General features: G+C 42.8%; 1 protein-coding gene across 1 annotated transcript; it reads left to right on the top strand.

Annotated features, from left to right (window-relative positions):
* Positions 1-214: 214 nt before the first annotated feature.
* On the top strand, positions 215-17,538 carry DNAJA2 (DnaJ heat shock protein family (Hsp40) member A2). The gene is made up of 9 exons (XM_054452894.2): positions 215-451; positions 1,990-2,049; positions 2,365-2,588; positions 5,784-5,864; positions 6,301-6,434; positions 9,108-9,304; positions 14,532-14,676; positions 14,810-14,937; positions 16,686-17,538. Exons 1-9 carry the CDS (start codon positions 374-376, stop codon positions 16,875-16,877), a joined length of 1,239 nt encoding a protein of 412 aa, XP_054308869.1. The 5' UTR covers positions 215-373; the 3' UTR covers positions 16,878-17,538.
* The last annotated feature ends 979 nt before the right edge of the window (positions 17,539-18,517 follow it).

Here is an 18,517-nt window from a genome sequence, read left to right as displayed (position 1 = left end):
CTCAGCACCCAGTGCGAGGTTAAACACGCGACCTCGCAACCATGGCTTTTGAGAGGAAGCTGAATTCCTGGGGTGCGCCGTGCAGAGTTCTTCATTTCCTACGTTGGCCCTGCCCAGCAGCCTGGACCTGGAGAAAAGAGCACCTGGCCCACTCTTCACTACTTCGACCCCAGTGGCCGCGCCTCGGGCGCTCGGGGGCGGGCTCCGCACAGCGACGTCACGGCGCACCGTGCGCTGGGTCAAAGTTCAGCCCCGCCCCCGCTTCCCCCTCGCTGTCTCCCTCGGCCTGTGCCGCCGCCGACGCCGCTTGTGGGCCCGACTCCGCTCCGTCTGCTCCGCCACCTTCTTCCCGAGCACTGCCCGGCCGGCCGCCATGGCTAACGTGGCTGACACGAAGCTGTACGACATCCTGGGCGTCCCGCCCGGCGCCAGCGAGAACGAGCTGAAGAAGGTATCCGGGAGCGGGCCGGGCGGGTGTGAGGGGCGCGGGGCCTGCGCGGCCAGGGATATCTTCCTCAGCCAGGCCGCGCTACTGGGCTGCCCGCGAGCCGGCGCCGGCCGTGACTGGCCCGGGCTGGGAATTGGCGGCGGCGGCGGGACCGGCCTTGCCGCGAGCCGCGCACTCCGGCCTCGGCTGACCTTGGGCCGCCGGCCCCGCCTGCCCGCAGATGCAGCAAATAAAACTCACTCCTGCGCAAACACGATGGGAACCCTTCCTTCCTCCCTCCTCTGGCGAGCGCCGGGGGCCGGTATCCCCCGGGAGGCAGCAGCTCTCCCGGTCCTCCGCGTCGAGGTCACCACCCCGGAAAAACAGGTTGGACCGAGGTGCTCAGCGCATCCCGGCCCCGGGAGAGAAGCTGTCCGCCCCGCGGCCGTCGGCCCCGGGTCTGGTTCTCCGCGGGGAGGAACGGCGGGGAGGTCGAGGCCGACCCCACAGAGCGCCTCGGGCAGATGGAGTTGTTTCCTGGGTTCCGCGGCCGCCGGCTGCGGGAGCTCCTCCCTCTCTTCCTCCCTCGCCCATTGACCCGGAGGTAGCTGGGTCTGTGTTAGGATGCATTGTTCTTTGGGCAGGTAATGCTAATGTCCTGTACCTGCTTAGGAATAAGCTGGGGTCCCAGCCAAACGCCTGAGTGTACAGTAAACATAAATAGAAGGCCTTATTATCGCTGTTTGCAATGCAGCGATATCTTTCATCTCAGGATTTCAAAGCACACGAGGCATTTAAGCCCCACAGCATCCTCACCAGGCTAAGAGCATCCGGATTTGTAAGCCGAGAAAAACGAGAATGCTCCTTAGGCAGTGAGAAGAGTACAGTGGACTTCCTGTTACCTTACCGGAAATGCTAGTCTGTATTATATAATTCACGAGCCTCCGTGAATGAAGATTTAAGTGCTGTAGGACCCAAACACCTCGTTGAGAGTGTGTGTAACTTCTCTACCACCGAAGTTGCCACCACGACCCCGGTTAACCACCACGTGCAAATAAAACACCTAAAGATGCTACCTAGGACCACCTTTACTTTTTCATGATGTTACAGTTAGAAGGAAGGCATGAGCCATCGGGAGCAGGAATTGTGACTTTAGCTTGATTTATAGTAATGTTTTGCAGTCCGTAAAGCTTAACAGTCATTTATCTCGAATTTATTAGGGTCGTCTTGGTCTGGTTACTTGGCCATCAAAGACACTTGACAATAGGGAAAATATGGATAATGTTTCAACGTTTTGTTTTTCCCTGTGGCATTGCTTCATTGTTTTATCTGGTTTTCACATCACTGTAACCTGTTTTCAAGTATAGCTACTGTCTACTTGGTTATATTACATTAGTAAACAGTATCGCAAGAAAGTGCCAAAGAATCCCTACGAATAGAAAATATTTTTGGAAGGTTATAACTCTAGAACATTACTTCTCAGAAAAGTGGATATTAAGTTATTACAAAACTTTAAACTGGTGTTTAGTTATAACCTTTTTTGTTTTTATCCATTTTCAAAGGCATACAGAAAGTTAGCCAAGGAATATCATCCTGATAAGAATCCAAATGCAGGAGACAAAGTAAGTTATTTGCAACTTTTTTATTCCGGGGGTTTTAGCTTTAACTTAAATTGCCCTCCTTGAAAAAAAGGAATGTTGCAGGAAAAAAATCCAGCTATGCCCACACAGCCACATTTTCATAATGTCAAGAGTATTTTAGTTTTAGAATAAGAGTACTACCATTCTGAGGAGTGGTGGGTGGTAAATAGAACCAGAATCAAGTCAAAGGTAACTTGTCCCTTTTTTTAGAATTAAATGGATTCTGGATTCCTGTAGCTTCTCCCCACTCTTCTACTTGAAAATGCAATTATTTTTATTTTTACCTTTTCTTTATAGTTTAAAGAAATAAGTTTTGCATATGAAGTACTATCAAATCCTGAGAAGCGTGAGTTATATGACAGATACGGAGAGCAAGGTCTTCGGGAAGGCAGCGGCGGAGGTGGTGGCATGGATGATATTTTCTCTCACATTTTTGGTGGGGGATTGTTCGGCTTCATGGGCAATCAGAGTAGAAGTCGAAATGGCAGAAGAAGAGGAGAGGACATGATGCATCCACTCAAGTGAATATCTTGTTTTGTTGTTTTAAAAAATTAAGTACTTTTTGTCAAGTGGGATAATGACTCAGTAGAAGAAAAAAAACTCATAGAATGTTCTGTCCTTCATTAGAAAAACTTCCATTTGCCTTGTCTTCTTTTGGTGACTAAATTGAATTTGATTATCTGAATGTTTCTGTTTCACTGTAGCTCTTAAAAGGACAGTCGATATTTTTTAATGAGAGGAAGGTGGTTTTATACGGTTCTGAGGCTGCTTGTTATTATAGGACTCACAATTTCAAGCGTGAAGATCATTTTCTCTCTCTTTTTTTTTTTTGAGACCGAGTTTTGCTCTTGTTGTCCAGGCTGGAGTGCAGTGGCACAATCTCAGCTCACTGCAACCTCTGCCTCCTGGGTTCAAGCGATTCTCCTGCCTCAGCCTCCCGAGTAGCTGGGATTACAGGCATGTGCCACCACACCCATCTAATTTTGTATTTTTAGAAGAGATGGGGTTTCTCCATGTTGGTCATGCTGGTCTCGAACTCCCAACCTCAGGTGATCTGCCTGCCTCGGCCTCCCAAAGTGCTGGGATTACAGGCGTGAGCCACTGTGCCCGACCTTTTTTTTTTTTTTTTTTTTTTTTTTTGAAATGGAGTCTCACTCTGTTGCCCAGGTTGGAGTGCAGTGGCACCATCTAGGCTCACTGCATCCTCCTCCTCTCAGGTTCAAGCAGTTCTCCTGCCTCAGCCTCCCAAGTAGCTGGGATTGCAGGCACCCGCCACCATGCCCGGCTAGTTTTTGTATTTTTTAGTAGAGACAGGGTTTCACCATGTTGGCCAAGCTGGTCTTGAACTCAGGTGATCTTCCTGCCTCATCCTCCCAAAGTGCTGGGATTACAGGCATAAGCCACTGCGCCCAGCCTATTTTCTTTGAATATATGAATCTTCCAAGTTACCTTTTATTTAAAAACTAAAAATGAGTGACTGTCTGCCTACTTTGTGTACATGTTAGAGTCACTCATTACTTGATCCTCAGTGTGAACTCTTCTAAGTTGGTTTCCATGGAGCTTGCTGGCTTCCAGCCTGACCTTAACCTGCCAACACATGAATGGTGCCTGACCTTGGTCTTAGACTGTGAATCCACAAGCCCTCTCCAGTATGAAAATAGCTGTTTCACTTTGCAAAATCTGGGAGGTCTTTTTTCCCATTCTTTTTTTCATGGGCCGATAAATGATTTTATTAGCAAATGTCAGTGGCTGAAGTTCAGGTACTTATTTAAAATATTTCATAATATCCTAGTTTATACACTTGAGTAAATTAGAGGAAGTCATGTTATCTGTTAACTTGAGTCTCATTGAATCCTTAAATTGGTTTTTTAAAAGAATTTACCCTTAGAAATTAACATTTGGATACCATTCCAATGGTAATATTTGTGCAGTGCAGGTTAATTGGTTTGTATTTTTCTTTAATATAGAAATGGTCTAAAAAGAAAATAGGATCGAAAGAGTGCTCTCTGTACTTTATAGTTCTTCATGTTTAAAAAAAAGTTATGCTGTTTAGTGAAACAGTTTTCTGCTGTTTTAACATTTCAAATTTTCCTGTTATTACAAATACTATGTTTATAATACTGTATTCTATGATTTATTTACCTTTTATATAGGGTATTGCCAGGTTTTTTTTCTGTAATAGATACTGCTGCTATGACTATCTTTATGTAGAGCTTTGTTTCTCCTTGGCAGAGATTCCCAGGCAGGCATGAGTGTTTTGAGGCTGATAAATACAACTAAATTGCCTTGCAGAGGGATTGTGCCAGTTTAGGCCCCACTAGTGGAGAGTCCCAGCCTTGCCAAACCATTACCTGCATTTTTCCTTCCTTGGCCTTCTATGTTGAAATGTGGTTTTTTTTCTGGCTTAGGATACTGGTTGTGCATACCAATTGTAATTTAATATGTAGGGGAAGAAAGCCGATTTTCTTTAAATGATTTGTTAGGAGAGTATACAAGATGCAACAAGTGTTTTTGTCTAAGCTCAACTGTTGATAGGTCATTATTTGACAGTGTTGTTGGTAATGTTTTGTCCATATGTGTGGTATTCTTATCCTGCCTACAACAGTTTTAAGTTTCTGAGAATAACAATTTTAAGAAAGTTTGAATATCACAAAATAGTATAGGTGCTTTGTAAAATACTTTAAACTATTTTTTTGTTCCTCTAACTCCCAGGATTTTAAAGTAAATCATTACGTGATGACCATTCCTAATCTGAAATCTGAAATGCTCCAAAATATGAAACTTTTTGAGCACCATCATGATGCCACAAGTAGAAAACTCCATACATAAGTACTTGTCTCACTCTGTCCCCCAGGCTGGAGTGCAGTGGTGCGATCTCAGCTCACTGCAGCCTCAATCTCCAGGGCTTAAGCAATTCCCCTGCCTCAGCCTCCTGGGTAGCTGGGACTTCAGACATGCCACTACACCTGGCTATTTATTTATTTATTTATTTATTTTGGTAAAGATGAGGTCTCTCTAAGTTTCTCAGGCTGGTCTTGAACTCTGGGCTCAAGCAATCCTCCCTCCTCAGTCTCCCGAAGTGCTGGGATTATAGGCATGAGTCACTGCACCTGGCATGAAAAACTATTCTTTCCCTCCTTTCTGTCATACTATAGGTAGGGCCACTTTTATTTTTTTTAAGACATGTGCCATCTAAGTGACTCCCTTAAGCCGAAATATAACTTTGTAGCCTTTCTAAATTGTCCATGGAGGAAACCGGGACTCTGGAGCCAGACACCTATGTGATCTTGGGCAAGTTACTTGACTGTTCTGTGCCTCAGTTTTATCACATAAAATGGGAATAATAATTGTACCTCTTCTGAAGGGTTTTTATTAGGAGTTAGGTGGAGGGCTTATGCCTCAGAACAGAAGGTTGTGATGTTTGAGTTTGCGAAGTCATCAGCTTTATCAGAAATTCCACCACGGCAAATTGTTGGCCTGATGCTATAGGCTCTGGCTTTGGGTATCTCATATATACTGTCTGTAGTCATAAAATATTTCTGTTAATTTGAGCCATAAATTAAACCTCAGTTTAATTGATTTAATGTGAGATTATGAGGTGTTTTTGGATTCTGTTTTAAAAGTTGATAACGAATTTGCTGTATCAGCTGTTGCTTATATCTTGTATTTGAGAAAATGTGGCAAAATTTGATTGAAGCTGATTCTTTTCTTTCCAGAGTATCTTTAGAAGATCTGTATAATGGCAAGACAACCAAACTACAACTTAGCAAGAATGTACTCTGTAGTGCATGCAGTGGGTAAGTGTGTTCTCTGGTTTATTGGGTACATTTTGTCTGTTCTTTAAGTATCACACTGAATGTCTGTACCACGTAAAAATTGTTATAAGTTAAAACTTACGGCCAGGTGCAGTGGCTTACACCTGTAATCCCAGCACTTTGGGAGGCCAAGGCGGGTGGATCACCTGAGGTAGGATAATCGCTTGAACCCGGGAGGTGAAGGTTGCAGTGAACCAAGATTGCGCCACTGCACTCCAGCCTGGGTGACAGAGTGAGACTCCATCTCAATAAATAAATAAATAAATCTTAGTGGAACGTTTTCTGATACTTCTGGAAGGCAATTTAAATACAAGTTATTGGGGTTGAAGATGAAGGTAAAAGCACAATTTCTGTGTGTCATAGCTTATTGGAGTGGTCTGTGGACAAAAACCTAATGCATAACTTGTGCTTGCTTTAGCCAAGGTGGAAAGTCTGGAGCTGTCCAGAAGTGTAGTGCTTGTCGAGGTCGAGGTGTGCGCATCATGATCAGACAGCTGGCTCCAGGGATGGTACAACAGATGCAGTCTGTGTGCTCTGATTGTAATGGAGAAGGTATGTGTGCCAGTACTTCTCTGCTTTTATGTTGGAATGGATTGAGAATGCAGCTATTGGAGAGGTTTACAATTTTTTATTTCAAAGGGTATTTGTATACATCTTATTAAAGAAAAAGGCCGGATGCGTTAGCTCATTCCTATAATTCCAGCACTTTGGGAGACAGAGGTGGATTGCTTGAGCCCAGGAGTTCGAGGCCAGCTTGGGCAATATAGGGAGACCTCATTACTATAGGAAAAAAAGTGTAGAAAAATATGTAATGAGGGGCTCAGGGCATGTCTGTGGTCCCAGCTGCCTGGGAGGCTGAGGCGGGAGGATTGCTTGAGCCCAGGAGTTCGAGGGAGCAGTGAGCCATGATCATACCAGTGCACTCCAGCCAGGGTGACAGAACAAGACCCTGTTGCAAAAAATAAAAGATAAAAGTGTGAAAGTAATTACTCCATTATGCCTAAGCCCAGTGAACATAGAGAAACAGTAGATTTGTATTGTGTTAGTGAAATGTGACTCTTTTTAATTCCGAAAAGAGGAGCAAGGTGATTATTTGTCCTTTTGCTATTTCCTTCTTTATCAAATATAACCTTTTATTTACTCTTTGTAGGAATGACCACCATAGGAGGACTATCTCCTTTATCACATAGAACCTTTTAAACTACAAAGGGACAAATAATCAAATAATAAATAACTAAACAAGTAATTGTTTAGTTATTCTGATAAGTGGAAGATTTCACTGTAACCTTTAGTTAGCTTTTCAGAATTGAGATTGAAGCTGTCCTCACAGAAGTAAATAATTTAATCTTTGTGGGCCAAATAGTTTTTGTCACAGCTACTCATCTCTGACCTTTTAGTGCTTTTATAGCCACAGACAGATGGGTATGGCTGTGTTCTGATTAAAATTTTAATTATAAAAACACACAGCTCCTCCCACCCCTGCCATTCTAGAGCAGTGCTATCCAATAGAATTTTTTTCTGTGGTGATGGAAATGTTCTGTATCTGCAGTGTCCAGTACAGTAGCCATTAATCACCTGTGACTACTGCATACTTCACATGTGGCTAGTGTGACTGGGGAACTATTTTAAATTTGAATTAATTTAAACATAAGTAGCTACAGGTAGATAGTGGCTACCATATTAGACAGTATAGTTCAATAGCATCCTTTTCCAAATTGCTGTCGGAAGTGATGAGATAATTATGAGAAGTTACATACGATATTTCCTTCCTGCAGAGTCCTGGCATTTTACTTTATTTTTTAAAATTATTACTATTTTTGGAGACAGGGTCTTGCTGTCGCCTGGGCTGGAGTGCAATGGCGCACTCTCGGCTCACCGCAGCCTCCACCGCCCACGCTTAAGCAATCCTTCCACCTCAGCCCCTCACCCCACAATTAGCTGAGACCACAGGTGCTTGCCACCACGCCTGGCTGATTTTTGTATTTCTTGTAGAGATGGGGTTTTGCCACGTTGCCCAGGCTGGTCTCGAACTCCTGGGTTCAAGTAATTATGCGCCAGCCTCCCAAAGGGCTGGGATTACAGGTGTTAGCCACCACTCTTGGCCTCCTTTTATTTTATTAAAATTGCTAACTCCCACTATCAAGAAATCAGAGTTAACTGAAATCTTTCTCATATACCATTACATTTTTCTTTTTTCTTTTTTAGTGAGACAGAGTCTTGCTGTGTTGCTCAGGCTAGAGTGCAGTTGCGTGATCTCAGCTCACCACAGCCTCTGCCTCCCTGGTTCAAGTGATTCTGCTGCCTCAGCCTCCTGAGTAGCTGGGATTACAGGTGCCTGCCACCACGCCCGGCTGATTTTTGTATTTTCAGTGGAGACGGGGTTTCGCCATGTTGGCTAGGCTGGTCTCAAACTCCTGACCTCAGGCGATCTTCCCGTCTTCGCCTCCCAAAGGGCTGGGATTACAGGTGTGAGCCATCATGCCCTGCCACCATTACCATTTTGAAGAACGTGTTTTGCAGAACATACTTTGCAAAAGTACTGTTACAGAAACAGTCCCTAAATAATCAGTTATACACATCTTTCTAAGCTTTCAAATGTGCCAGTAATTAGCCATTAGAAAGTGACGCAGTTTTTTCACACTATACTATGTATAATCACGGTTTTGCTTTTTAATACCATACTTAGAAAAGCTGTGTTGCCCTAAACATGGTATGGATACATTACATTCTGAAATAGTGGGAAGCTGAGTCCTTCAGGCAATCTGCAGTAGTAAGATGTAAGTTTTTGTTATTCAGAATAGTGCTTTTTTTTGTTTTGTTTTGAGACATGGCCTCACACTGTCACCCAGACTGGGGTGCAGTGGCATGATTATAACTAACTGCAGCCTTGAACTCCAGCAGTCCTCCCTCCTCAGCCTCCCCAGTAGCCAGGATTAACAGGTGTGCACTACCACGCTGGCTAACTTTTTTTATTTGTAGTAGAGGCAAGGTCTCACTGTGTTGCTAGGCTGGTCTCAGATCCTGAGCTCAAGTGATCCTACCACCCTGACCTTGCAAAATGCTGGGATTGCAGGCTTGAGCCACTGTGCTTGGCCTCAGAATGCTGCTTTGAATAAAAATTTAGGTAGCAATTAAAAGAAGGTCAGAAAGTATATTTAAAGAATAAGTGTATTAAGAGTACAGTATAGTACTCTTGCTGAAAGTTTCAATGACTTATCTTTCCAGGAGAGGTAATTAATGAAAAAGACCGCTGTAAAAAATGTGAAGGGAAGAAGGTGATTAAAGAAGTCAAGATTCTTGAAGTCCACGTAGACAAAGGCATGAAACATGGACAGAGAATTACATTCACTGGGGAAGCAGACCAGGCCCCAGGAGTGGAACCCGGAGACATTGTTCTTTTGCTACAGGAGAAAGAACATGAGGTGATTTTCGTTTTTTACGTTTTTTTGTATTTTGTTTTATTCAGAAGTACTTTCTTGCTTGTGAGAAATAGGTTAGATCCGTTTGGAGTCCCTGGAGCAACACTGAACATTGGTGAAGTTAAGGGCATCATGGCGAGTTCCTAAGACAGGCTTGTGTAAGAAAGACTAACAAGGCAGGTGCAGTTAGAAGCACTGTAAGAGTCAGTTTTAGTCCTGGCTTGGTTTCCCCCCGCCCAACCCCCCGCCCAAGATGGAGTTTCACTCTTGTTGCCCAAGCTGGAGTGCAATGGCATGATCTTGGCTCACTACAACCTCTGCCTCCCGGGTTCAAGTGATTCTCCTGCCTCAGCCTCCCGAGTAGTTGGGACTACAGGCATGCTTCATCACTCCTGGCTAATTTTTATTTTTAGTAGAGACAGGCTTTCTCCATGTTGGTCAGGCTGGTCTTGAGCTCCCGACCTCAGGTGATCCACTTGCCTCAGCCTCCCAAAGTGCTGGGATTAAAAGCGGGAGCCACTGCACCTGACGTTGGTCTTTTTTTTATTTTTTGTGACGGAGTCTTGCTCTGTTACCCAGGCTGGAGTGCAGTGGCACGATCTTGGCTCACTGCAGCCTCCGCCTCCCAAGTTCAAGTGATTCTCCTCTAGCCTGGTCATTGACTAACAGTTTAACCGTAGGTAATCTTACTGTCTCAGTTTCTTTGTTTATGAAAATAAGGGAATTTGGCGTTGGACCAGTTGGTCTAAGGCAGCCTGTTTTTTCACTGTGAAACTCTGCTGCTCTGTTGATTTGGTTTTTACTTATTGGGTAGCCAAGTGAGCTATACTTGAAAGGGTTCTGGGATTTTCACAAAAAAAAATTTTTTTTTTAGAAGTTTCTGAAGAATGTGGTCACTAGTGTATGTTTTGGGGGGCTTTTGTTTTTGAGCTGGTCTTGCTCTGTCGCCCTGGCTGGAGTACAGTGGTGTGATCTGGGATCACTGCAACCTTCACCCCTGGGCCCAAGCAATCTCCCATCTCAGCCTCCTAAGTAGCTGGGACAACTGGTGCACCATCATGCCCATCTGTTTTTTTTGTTTGTTTGTTTTTTGGGTTTTTTTTTTTTTGTATTTTTAGTAGAGACAGGGTCTTGCCATATTGCCCAGGCTGGTCTTGAACTTCTGAGCTCAAGCGATCCTCCTGTCTCGACCTCCCGAAGTGCTGGGATTACAGTTGTGAGCCACAGTGCCCAGCCTAGTGTATGTTATTTTGATTTTAACATTGCACTTGTATATTTTTAATGTCCATATTGTATACTGTAGACCTTGCTCAAAGAATATATCTGGAACTATTCATGAAACACCCCTCCAGTAATCACCTAAATTCTTGAATGTTAGAAGCACTTAATAGGACTCTAGCTTTGTACTTGATCACATTTACTCATGTGTTCCTCTGAAAGTCATTACATCACAGGTTAACCACCTTTTTAGTTTGCCCTAAAATTTTCTCCTATGCATAAGCCCAATGAACACAGAGAAATGGTAAATTTGTATTATGTTCAGTGAAAGGTTATTCTTTTTAATTCTAAAAAGGTGGGCAAGCTGATTATTTATCCGTTTATAATTTAAAGGTTATATTTGATAAAGAAGGAGATCATCCTTCTGTGGTGCTCATTTCTTCAAATAGAGTAAATTTTAAAAATCACTTTAAGAATCCAATAGAGAACAACAAAGCCATATTGAGATGCACGTTTTAGGAATTTGATTGTAATCCCTCACAAGGTCAGACTTGATCTCCTGGACAATCAGGGCGTGCTAGTCAGCTTTCATGACTCAGCAAAGCTACTAATTATGTATTTTGGCTTTTTGTGGAAATTGCCAACCCTACAAATAGCAAACGTCTCCTAGGTTGTCAAAAAGTAAGAGTAGTTTTTAGAATTCTGCCTTTGGGTCTTGTAGGATGAAATATTTACAAGATTTGCTATTTGTTAACATTTTAGCTACTTCCTTATTCATTCAGTCTTGCTGCTGTGCACACCACCATACCAGGAATATGAGGGAGAAAGTTAGCAAGACAGCTAAATAATTGGAAATTCTGCTTGGAGGTTAGACTGTGTTGTAAAATGGTACAGACAGTGCCTGGGCATTTTCATTGATAGAATCCTTGGAGTAGTTTGGGGTTCATTGTCAAATGATGTCTGGCAGTGCAGCAGCATGATAGGAAGTGAAGAAGGAATGCTTATTTGCAGAGGAAAGAGGATTTTTTTTGGTTTGAGGCATGTCAAACTGTTGGTAAAACCTTTTTTTATCCCTAAGTTTAGTTTTTAATGTTGCTGCATAATTAAATTGGGTTTTTAAAAGTAGATCATTGGATTTGGAGGCAAAGGACTTAAGGTCTGGGCCCCGTTTACTAGCTTTGGCTTCCCTGGACTTTTTGGATATTTTAAAGAGTCAAATGAGATTATGAATAAGCTTCTTTCTTGGGGCCTGTGGGGAGGTGTTGGGAAGTAACTCATCTCTGAAAATTGTTGGCAGCAGTGGAATTGGCATGGAATTTTCAACAGAAGGCAGATGTAACTAGTTGTCTAAAGTAGAAAATAGAAGGTGGTAAAGGTTAGAATGGAAGTTTGTCTCGTTCCTTCTTGGGAGTGCTGTATCATCTATCGTCATCATGTTGCCATGTCACTTGTCAGTGTGCCTGTTTGTGTGTCTTGGTGGTCTGGTTACCATAGTGCATTTGTACAGCATCAAACCACAGAACCTGGTGATGTTAATCACGCCTTTATAACCTGTGCTTTTGTTATTCAGAAATTATGACTTTTAAGTGTTTTCTGGTCTAGTGCTTGGTGGTCCCTCCTCATTAATCTTGTTTTTCAGAAACTCTGGCATTCTTGGTTGTTTATTCTGTTTAAACTTTTAACATCAAATTGTTTAGCTTCCCCCCTCCACTGCAACAACCATCCTGATAATCATTTTTTATTGAAATCACTTTCAGTTGAACTCTCCTGTACAAGAACATGATGCGTATCTCTTCCTGTTCCTTATTCTTTATTTATTTATTTATTTATTTTATTTTATTTTTTTTTTTTTTTGAGACAGTCTCTCCGTGTCGCCCAGACTGGAGTGCAGTGGCGCAATTGTATTTTTAGTAGAGACAGGGTTTCACCATGTTGGCCAGGCTGGTCTCAAACTCCTGACCTCAAGTGATCTGCCTACCTCGGCCTCCCAAAGTGCTAGGATTATAGGTGTGAGCCACCATGCCCTGCCCCACTTTTTATTTTTATTTTATTTTTTTTGAGATGGAGTCTCACTCTGTCACCCAGGCTAGAGTGCAGTGGCGCAATCTCTGTTCACTGCAACCTTCACCTCCCGGGTTCAAGCGATTCTCCTGCCTCAGCCTCCCAAGTAGCTGGGACTACAGGCTCATGCCACCATACCCAGCTAGTTTTTGTATTTTTAGTAGAGACAGAATTTCGCCATGTTGACCAGGACCTCAGGTGATCCACCTGCCTCAGCCTCCCAAAGTGCTGGGATTATAGGCATGAGCCACTGCATGCGTCCTAAAGTAATATGACTTTAACAAAGGATGTTTGGTAAGATGGTTCTTAGAACACTGGCATTTTACAGTATACTTAGCATTTTATTTTAAATTTATTATTATTATTTTTAAGAGACAGGAGGTCCTTGTCACCCAGGCTGGAGTGCAGTGGCTGGATCATTAATGAGGAGGGACTGCAACTGCAGGCTCCAACTCCTGGGCCAAGGGATCGTCCTGCCTCAACTAGCCAATTTTATGTTTTAATTTTTTGTCTCCGTATGTTGCTGTTTTGAACTGGCCTTCCAAAGCTCTGACCCTATATTTAGCTTTTTAAAAATTTTTTAATTTTTTTCTTATTAAGATGGAGTCTCGCTTGTCGCCCAGGCTGGAGTGCAGTGGCGTGATCTTGGTTCACTGCAGCCTCTGCCTCCCAGGTTCAAGTGATTCTCCTGCTGCAGCCTCCTAAGTAGCTGAGACTACAGGCGCGCACCACCACACCTGGCTAATTTTTGTATTTTTAGTAAAGATGGGGTTTCATCATATTGGCCAGGCTGGTCTTGAACTCCTGACCTTGTGATCCGCCTGCCTTGGCCTCCCAAAGTGCCGGGATTACAGGTGTGAGCCACTGCGCCTGGCCTACTTAGCATTTTTAATGCGTTGAAAAATCCTGCATTAAAGAAATTATTGGTCCCGTTGTGAGGAACATTTGAATAAATGTGCATAGATAACATACCTTCTTGGATTTCAAACTTTAGCACACACAAGAATTGCCTGGAGGGCTTGTTAGGACTACAGATGCTGGGTCCTGCCTGCCTTGTTTCTGGCAGGAATGGAAGTGGGGCCCGAGAATATGTGTTCCTAACAAGTTTCCTGAAACTGCTGGTCCAGAACCACACTTAGAGAATCATTGGTTAAGGTAATGGTTTAACTTTGTTTAATGGGTAAATTTAGGAGAGTAACATAGGAAAAGAACCTGTCTACCAGATTTTCTATAAGTGAACCAGCCAGGATTGTTCTTTACAAGAAGAGTGACCATTGTAAAATCTAAGCAAAAATTGCAGGTTGGGCATGTGAAATTGGATGTGTTTTTCCTACACATTGAAGGCTCAGAAACGTTCTTTGTGCTTATTCTCAATACCTTTTGCATTACCTAGTCCATGGGCTTATAGTGTAATATTGAATGAGCCAGTTTTGCATTTTAGTGAGATGTGAGACTTGTTGGTATGTGTGTGAAGCACGGAATTGAGCAAAGCAATTGACTTTGCTGGCTGGGTGTTACGGGTTGAGGTTTTTTATGTTGATCTTGGACCCTCCCCCCTTCCCTGTTATGATCATGTCTGGGGAGCACTCCAGGATGAGCCTGTTCTATAGAAGCCCTCTGGGCATTCTATACCTTTTTCACCAGAGGCAGTCTGAAAGTGGGCAATAATTGCAGAATATACCTGGCACTGTTTTGGGGGCCTCAGTTCTATTGCTCTTATATATGCCATTGTTTACCAGTTCCAATACACCTTCCTCATGGAAGTTTCTCACATACTACTTGGGAATAGCTAGCTTTCCTAATGCAGTTTAGGGCACTAGGGACAGTGGCACTTTGGATTTGCAGTGAGTGGTAGAAATAAGGTTTTGAAATTAAGTCAAGGAACATAATGCTGCAGGGTGTAGCTCCATAATTTTTAAGAAAATGTATTTCTTTTGTGCTTTATTTATAGGTATTTCAGAGAGATGGGAATGATTTGCACATGACATATAAAATAGGACTTGTTGAAGCTCTATGTGGATTTCAGTTCACATTTAAGCACCTTGATGGACGTCAGATTGTGGTGAAATACCCCCCTGGCAAAGTAATTGAACCAGGTAAGTCTTGATTTTGTCCGATTCTGGTTTTCAAGTATTCTTACAATTTGTAATTTTTTTATACTGCATAACTCTAAAAAAATTGAACACCTCTTTTGGGTAAAATTATTAATCATTTCCTGTTAAATAATAGGATGTGTTCGTGTAGTTCGAGGTGAAGGGATGCCGCAGTATCGTAATCCCTTTGAAAAAGGTGATCTTTACATAAAGTTTGATGTGCAGTTTCCTGAAAACAACTGGATCAACCCAGACAAGCTTTCTGTAAGTGTTCTTTAAATTAAACAACAGTTGACTTCCACGTTTGGGGTTTGGTTTTTGGTTTTTTAGATAGGGTCTCTGTCGCCCTATCTAAAAGGCTGGGGTGCAGTGGTGTGATCGTGGCTCACTGCAGCCTCGACCTCCTGGGCTCAAGCAAGCCTCTCACCTCAGCCCCCAAGGAGCTGGGGCTACAGGTGTGTGCTGCCATGCCTGGCTAATTTAAAAAAAATTTTTTTGAAACACAGTCTCACTGTGTCACCCAAGCTGGAGTGCAGTGGTGCAGTCTCGGCTCACTGTACCCCCCGCCTCCCAGGTTCAAGTGATTCTCATGCCTTAGCCACCCAAGTAGCTGGGATTACAGGCATGAGCCACGATGCCTGGTAAGTTTTTTGTTGTTGTTGTTTTTTGAGACGGAGTCTTGCTCTGTTGCCCAGGCTTGAGTGCAGTGGCGCAATCTCAGCTCACTGCAAGCTCCACCTCCCGGGTTCATGCCATTCTCCTGCCTCAGCCTCCCAAGTAGTTGGGACTGTAGGCACCCGCCACCACGCCCCACTAATTTTTTGTATTTTTAGTTAGAGACAGGGTTTCACCATGTTAGCCATGTTAGATGGATGGCCTCGATCTCCTGACCTCGTGATCCACCTGCCTCGGCCTCCCAAAGTGCTGGGATTACAGGCGTGAGCCGCTGCACCCAGCCAAGTTTCTTCTTTAAGAGAGTCTCGCTCTGTTGCCCAGGCTGGCGTGCAGTGGCATGATCATGGCTTGCTACAGGTGTGCACCACCACACCGGCTAATGCTTTTTAAAACTTTTTATAGAGATGGAGTCTTGCTTTGTTGTCCAGACTGGTCTCAAGCAATCTTCCTGCCTCCCGAAGTTCTGGGATTGCAGTCGTGAGCCACTGCACCCAACCAACTTCAAGTTTCTCAATAGTCATGTTACTTTCAATTTTAAAGTATATTTGTGTGATTGGTAGGCTTTCCTAGTTGTTAGGAAATGGGGTATTGCTGGTGTAAATGTTGATGGGGCCAAGCAGGGAATTGTAGAGGAGTAAAGTAGACCCGGTGTGGGTGGTGGTGAGGAGTAGCACTCCCTGGAGAGAGCAGATTCCTCATCTGCAGAGGGCAGGACCACTACCCCCTTCTCGTCAGCTGGTGTCCGGCACGTGCCGGATGCAGGAAGGCGTGTCTCCTGTAGAAACTTTCTAATGTTTAAGTATTGGCAGATAATGACCTCTTTTTTTGGTTCTTAAAGCAATAGATGGGTTGCACAAAAGATGTCTGCAGATTTGGCCTGTGAGTGATGAGTTTGTGATCTCTTAGTTAGAGTTCAAAGTCCAGTCCACATTCCTTTTTTTTTTAACTTTTTTGTTTTTGAGATGGAGTCTTGCTCTGTCACCCAGGCTGGAGTGCAGTGGCACAATCTCAGCTTACTGCAACCTCCACCTCCCGGGTTCAAGCGATTCTCCTGCCTCAGCCTTCCGACTAGCTAGGATTACAGGTACCCACCACCATGCCCGGCTAATTTTTTGTATTTTTAGTAGAGACGAGGCTTCACCATGTTGTCCAGGCTGGTCTCATCTCCTGACCTCACTGCCCGCCCGCCTCAGCCTCCCAAAGTGCTGGGTGGGATTATAAGCATGAACCACCACACCCAGCCCCTTTTTTAACTCTTAGACACTGGATTCTATGTATCAAAAGGAAAGTTGATGAAAATGTTACAACCAACCTGGTTTTTGTTTGTTTTAATAAAGGAACTAGAAGATCTTCTGCCATCTAGACCGGAAGTTCCTAACATAATTGGAGAAACAGAGGAGGTGGAGCTTCAGGAATTTGATAGCACTCGAGGCTCAGGAGGTGGTCAGAGGCGTGAAGCCTATAATGATAGCTCTGATGAAGAAAGCAGCAGCCATCATGGACCTGGAGTGCAGTGTGCCCATCAGTAAACTCTGCAAACAAATTGCACAGGTGGATTTTCTTTCCACATTTGCCTGATTTGTTCTCAGCAATCCAGCTGGAGTGTCTTATCAATCCAGATGAACTGAGGGACATCTGTTGGTCTATGTATAACTTTTAAAATTGGTATAGTATCTACAGAGTGTATAATTTAAACTAACCACAAGGCTTTACATCTTCATTTCGACTGTTCCATAGCAGAATAAAGCACTTGAAAGGAAACAAGACTCCCTTTCACACATGGATTATTATAAGTTTCAATCCTGGTATCTGTGCTTGATTTTTATCAGTTTTGTGTAGATTTTTATGTTTCATATTTTAAATTTAAATCCCACATTGTAAAGTTTGTACAATTTGTCCTGAAGCTTTGTGTTTGGCTGCACCTGCATAAGCTGCTACAAATAGAATAAAGAATTTCATAGCCTGTATCTATCATTTAGATGCATGGAAAAAAATGGGCTTTGCACACAATGGGTTTGGAGCTGACTGGGAACAATGGAAAAAATTACATTAGCTGTGGTTGTAAAGTTATTTTGTTTTTGGTTTTGTTTTTTTTTTTCGTTTTTTTTTCTTTTTTCTTTTTTTTTTTTTTTTTACCATCTTGTGAAAGGTTTCTGAAACTCGATAATAAAAAGCGGTTGGTGTAAATTATTCTTTTGTGTCACATTTTTAGAAGGAAAAACATAAAGAATGTATCCTTAGTACTGGTTCTTAAACAGCCCATAAAAAACCCATTGGCCTGAAGCTTGTATCTCAGGCCTGTGCCCATCTTATAGTCTTGGAAGGCAAAAGGCTGGTAGAGACAGTCTTCAGTGGCTTCAGTGATGCTCTGTAGAGGCCAGGGTGTCTTGAGTGCTGTAACTCCCGAGCACTGGGTTAGCCTGACTTCTGTATCTCCCTACCACCACCCCCTTAAAAAAATAAGGTAACAGCAAATCTGTAGTAAAACCATGTGTGCACAGAACGTGTTCAAATCCTCTGTTTTCATTAAATGTAAAAGTAAAAGATGCTGTCTCCATTAAGTTGAATATTTGGAATTGGAGAAGCCATTGATTATTATTTTGAGTTTCTATAATGTTTTATAGAAAAGTAAGATGCTTATTCAGAATTTAAGAATGAAGCCAACTGAAATATGCATTGTAGTTATTTATATTTCAAACTAAAGAAAATAAGCAAAAAAAAAAAAAAAAGCTGGTTTGAGAAAAATCAGGTAAAATTGATGAAAAGGATGATGTGTTTCTCTTTCCATCATCTGGTATTTACCATTTCACTCTCAGTAGGTATTTTTAGAACACACTTATTTGAGGGAAGAGACATCAGATGCACAATTTTACATTTATAAAGGAACAAATGGGGAAAACTGAAAACTAAAAATTTTAAATGTATTAAATGCCATCCCTGAGCCTAAATCTAGTATTTGTAGTTTATTTCTAGGTCTGCTAGAACCTGAAAACCTGAATGAAAAAAGGCGTGCTGACACTAATCAAGTCCTGTGAGGTTTAAATTATTGACCTATCCACTCTACCTCCATTGTACAAAAAATATTTTACAACAAGCCTGGGCAAGATTCAACAGCATAGTAGTTTTGTATCCAAGTTTACTTCCCCACAACCACTTTAAACATAAGAAA

Source organism: Pongo pygmaeus, chromosome 18 (genome assembly GCF_028885625.2).
Source record: "Pongo pygmaeus isolate AG05252 chromosome 18, NHGRI_mPonPyg2-v2.0_pri, whole genome shotgun sequence".
Lineage (NCBI taxonomy): Eukaryota > Metazoa > Chordata > Mammalia > Primates > Hominidae > Pongo > Pongo pygmaeus.
The sequence above is the reverse complement of the archived record's forward strand: the minus strand, read 5'-3'. Positions and strand labels throughout refer to the sequence as shown.

Excerpts from the sequence above, each read along its gene's own strand:
- DNAJA2 (XM_054452894.2), top strand. The coding sequence starts at position 374 with ATGGCTAACGTGGCTGACACGAAGCTGTACGACATCCTGGGCGTCCCG. Across the intron at positions 452-1,989 it reads GCGAGAACGAGCTGAAGAAG|GCATACAGAAAGTTAGCCAA; the intron begins GTATCCGGGAGC and ends CCATTTTCAAAG. Across the intron at positions 2,050-2,364 it reads ATCCAAATGCAGGAGACAAA|TTTAAAGAAATAAGTTTTGC; the intron begins GTAAGTTATTTG and ends TTTTCTTTATAG.